The following is a 4,226-nucleotide window of genomic DNA, read 5'->3' as shown; positions in this document are numbered from 1 at the left end:
GATGCCTTTCGAAAACATAATAAATGGCATGTACCTAGATGCCTTTCGAAAACATAATAAATGGCATGTACCTAGAAATGCTAAAGCGTCCTGTAGTTTGGAACCGAACGAGTATATGCCAACCTTCAAACCTACTGAAAAGTTAGCGTTCAAACTTCAAACCAGCATAAGTCATGAAAAGTTAGCGTTCCAACGGTCAATCATGTATGTGCCTTAAGGAACAACAGCGTATACTGAAAAGTCAAAACATTAGCGTCCTCTTCTTTTGTGTGTGTTGCGCCCATGTAATGGATTATGGATTCATATCCAGGGGTGGTGTCCAGTGTCCTCGATCTCGATATCCATGCGTGTGTCCTTACTCCAAAAGCTCGGCAAATCGTAGAGGCATCGCCCATTCGCGTCGTCATGGATTTGGACTTTTTTGCACGGCCGATGAGCCTTCTGATTTGAGGCTTGACTTTTGATTCCGGGCGAGTAGCGTAGCGTTCGGTTCGTCTCCGTTTTTTGCAATCTGACTGACTATCTGAGCAGCCTGTTGCTTTCATCCGCCCTGTTCCGGACCTTTTGCAATCTGAGCAGCCTGTTGCTTTCATCCGCCCTGTTCCGGACCTTTTGCAATCTGACTGACTATCTGAGCAACCTGTTGCGAAGGGACGACCTTACGAGTACGACATTCTAGCCGTCGGCGAGACGGCGACACTCTGCGTTGGAATTGGATACGTTGTACTATTGGCCCATTGGGGCGTCAAAATTCAAAAACAAGACACGTACTCCTACGTTTGATCCAAAACACACAGTTTTCCTCGCATGCATGCGCTACTTCCAAAGCGTGCGTCAACCAGTTCAAGCGAAATCGATCCATAGGAACAAAAATATTGTTATTTCTCTAAAATGGTACAGCTAACAAGTTCAAGCGAAAAGGGCCTTAATGTGACACCTAACCGCCCATACCCATCCCATCTGTACCAGCATTACACTTGCAGCTCTAAAGGCTCAAATCATTCCAAAGTCTAGCACGATATCGATCCATGATAACCACCGTCCACCGCCAAATAATCCATACTACAGACATAAACAAATGAAAAGAGATATATTCCAGATCACAAAGTCTGCTTCTGCTCTTAGTAGAATTAATTAATCATGCCCCCTGATCGGCGCTGCCTGATCTACCAAGTGGTTAATCGTCCATCTCCGCCGTCTTGGTCTTGGGAGGCCCGAACCTCTTCTGGAGCCGGCGGAGCTCCTCCGGCGAGAGGCCGAACGCCCTCTCGAGTACTCCATCCTTGATCCCGGACCCGAACACGGTGGCCGGGATGCGCACGATGCCGGGGTTCTCGCTGTTGAAGCTGCCGTACACCGTGGCCGGCTCGTCGCCGACGTTCATCTGGAAATGCACCATGGCGCGCGGGAACACCATGACCTCCCCCTTCTCGAGCACCTTGGCGAAGACGCGGCCCCCCGAGTCGACGAAGCCCGCGTAGACGCGGCCCGCCAGGACGAGCGCCGTCTCGGTGGCGCGCGGGTGGTAGTGCGGCGGGTTCACCCCGCCCGCGGCCGAGAGGTCGGCGCGCGCGAAGGACATGCCCAGGGTGTGCAGCGCCGGGAACGTCGCGGGGGTGACCGACACCCCCGCGAACCCCGTGTCGGACGAGAAGTTGCCCGCGGCGCGCACGCCCGCGGAGGTGAAGTCGGCCGCTGTCAGGTTCGCGGGGCTCCTGCACGGGTAGGACGGGAGCCGCGCCGGATCCACGGGCACGGCACGCCCGCCCGTGTCTGGCACGCAGTAGTCTTGCACCGCGTCGGGGTCCGCCGTGGACGACGCTGGGAGCAGCACGGCGGCGAGCAGGAGGAGGAGCAGATCACGCGGAGCCATTGCTGGTTCCTAATGCTAGCTAGTGTCGTCGGTCGCCGGCTGGCTCACGGTTGGTGAAAACAGCAGGTGTCACCCGTCGGTGCACGGTGCGTGGTCACCACTAAACTCTCGAGTTGCAGCTGCAGCTGCAGCTTTGCCTGGGCAGGAGGGCGACTGCTCTGTCTCTCTTCTGGAGTACATATATGCTAAACGAACATGCCTACTAAACTATGATTTGCGACGCACCCAACTTGGACCTGTTTGGAACGCAGGAATCAAAAACATAGAAATGGAAAAAAAAAACACAGGAATAGAAAGTGAGTAAAGGTTGAAAATAGAGGATTGAAAAATATAGGAATTTTGTGGGAAGGAGTGTTTGGAACGCAGGAACTAAAAATTTCAGTTAGACAATTAATACCACTTTAACAATATTTTTTGTATTATAATAATCAGCACTGTAGGCATTAGACAAATGATTCCATGCATTTGGACAACAGCAGTATCAAGAAATGAGCTAGTGCTCTTTTGTTTATCTCCTCTGCGCTCTTTTTGCCTCGGTCTTATGCGAAACCAGAGCTCAGACCGGATGTATTTTTTTCCTACGTTTTGTGAAGGGAACCGAACCTTTCCTTTGGAACTGAAATGAGCGTTCCTCCGTTTCAAACGCTGCTTGACGTCATCCAAACAGAGGAACTGGTTTCCTTCAAAGTTCCTGTGAAAATACTCCAATCCAAACGGGCCCTTGTTGGTTCCATAAATCATGGAATGTTTTCGGACTGCATATGTTGTTGAGTGTCGGCCCCGCCGGCTTGTTTGAAATGGAGTGCAGTGCAAAGGAATAGGATACTTGGAAAACCACGAGAAATCGTGGAGAAAAAAAAAATGAAATGGCGGCTTCCTGGAAGCACTCGAAGTAGAAAACAGAGTACTTGGAAGACCTTGCGGTTGGCAAGCATCTTTGGCGCTGTCTGGTACAGTTTATTTGAAAAGCGCTTTTTAGATAAGCTGCACAAATAGAGTAAAAACGACGGTTAAAATAAGCTGGTCTGATTCAGCTTCTATTTTTTAAGTATAAATATGAGCTGTGAAAATAAACGTTGTCAGAATAAGCTGCTGAAAAGCGTAACGTTTGGATGTTGATTTCAGCTTATTTTGACCGTAACCAGCTTATAAGCTATACCAAACAGATGAGAGCTGTGAGAATAAATGTGGCCAGAATAAGCTGCTAAAAAGCGTAGCATTTGGCTGTTGATTTTAGCTTATTTTGACCATGAGCAGCTTATAAGCTGTACCAAACAGGCGCTTCGATGATCGGAGAAATTTCCTTGGGGTCAGGACGTCAGGTCATCAGTCATCGCCCGTGTGGATTTTAGCTAGGTGCTTGTTTAGTTCCCAAAAACTTTTCTAAAAAGTGCTACAGTAGCCATTATATCGAATCTTGCGATACGTGAATGGAGCATTAAATGTAGACGAAAAAAACTAATTACACAGTTTGGTTGAAAATTGCAAGACGAACGTTTTAAGCCTAATTAGTACATGATTGAACAATAATTAACAAATAAAAAACGAAAATACTACCATAGCCAAATTTCCAAAATTCGCGAACTAAACACAGCCTAGGCTTCCAGGAAATGCATGAGCTAACCTTATCCTCATCAACAAAAGGAAAATGCGAAATGCACGAATTCATGTGATTCTATCATGTCAGAAGATGAGGACCACTGGACCAGACCTGGGTTCTTGTTCGTCAACGGTCAACGCTACAGGGTTTCGATGATGGCTTCATTTTTGTTTTTCATGCTCCAATCTCCATGAATAAAAAGTAATTCTGGTGCCGACTGGGCCGATGCGACCTGTGAGCAGGGAGTAGTATGATCGTGCCAACTGACGTCTCACATCTGGGCACTGATGCTTTCGTGGCGTAGCAGACTGGGCACATGCATGCATGCCCGTCGCCGAACAGCTAGCTACCGCCGTGTCGGCTTGGGTTGGATGTCCCTCGCCACTGACGCAACTTGCTTGCAGCATCTCCTACATCATTGCCTACACAAGACACGGTGATTAGAATGTACACTGTACAGGATGTGTACTCTTCATGAAAGATTAACATTATATCAATGATCAGAGTAATGCAATGAACACGGAGAGACCCCACACCACGGATTAAGTACACGCAAGTCCTTGTGTTGGCATGCCATTTTATATAATTTCTAACATGGCATTTTAATGATCTTATTTCAAATTGAAATTCAAGTTTGAACACGTGCTTTGCGAAGAAACTTTGGATCTACTTAAGCACATATTCGTGGAAATTACATGATAAAATAGTACTACTGACCCACGAATTTAGATGGGGTTTTCTGGATTTTTGGAG

The 4,226-nt window shown here is 47.8% G+C and overlaps 1 protein-coding gene across 1 annotated transcript; it reads right to left on the bottom strand.

The window, feature by feature from the left end:
• Positions 1–961: 961 nt before the first annotated feature.
• LOC136463432 (germin-like protein 2-4) lies at positions 962–2,003 on the bottom strand. Its single transcript, XM_066462435.1, has one exon. It carries the CDS (start codon positions 1,871–1,873, stop codon positions 1,178–1,180), a length of 696 nt encoding a protein of 231 aa, XP_066318532.1. The 5' UTR covers positions 1,874–2,003; the 3' UTR covers positions 962–1,177.
• Between the last annotated feature and the right edge of the window lie 2,223 nt (positions 2,004–4,226).

The sequence above is a fragment of the Miscanthus floridulus genome, chromosome 7 (genome assembly GCF_019320115.1).
Source record: "Miscanthus floridulus cultivar M001 chromosome 7, ASM1932011v1, whole genome shotgun sequence".
Classification (NCBI taxonomy): domain Eukaryota; kingdom Viridiplantae; phylum Streptophyta; class Magnoliopsida; order Poales; family Poaceae; genus Miscanthus; species Miscanthus floridulus.
The sequence above is the reverse complement of the archived record's forward strand: the minus strand, read 5'-3'. Positions and strand labels throughout refer to the sequence as shown.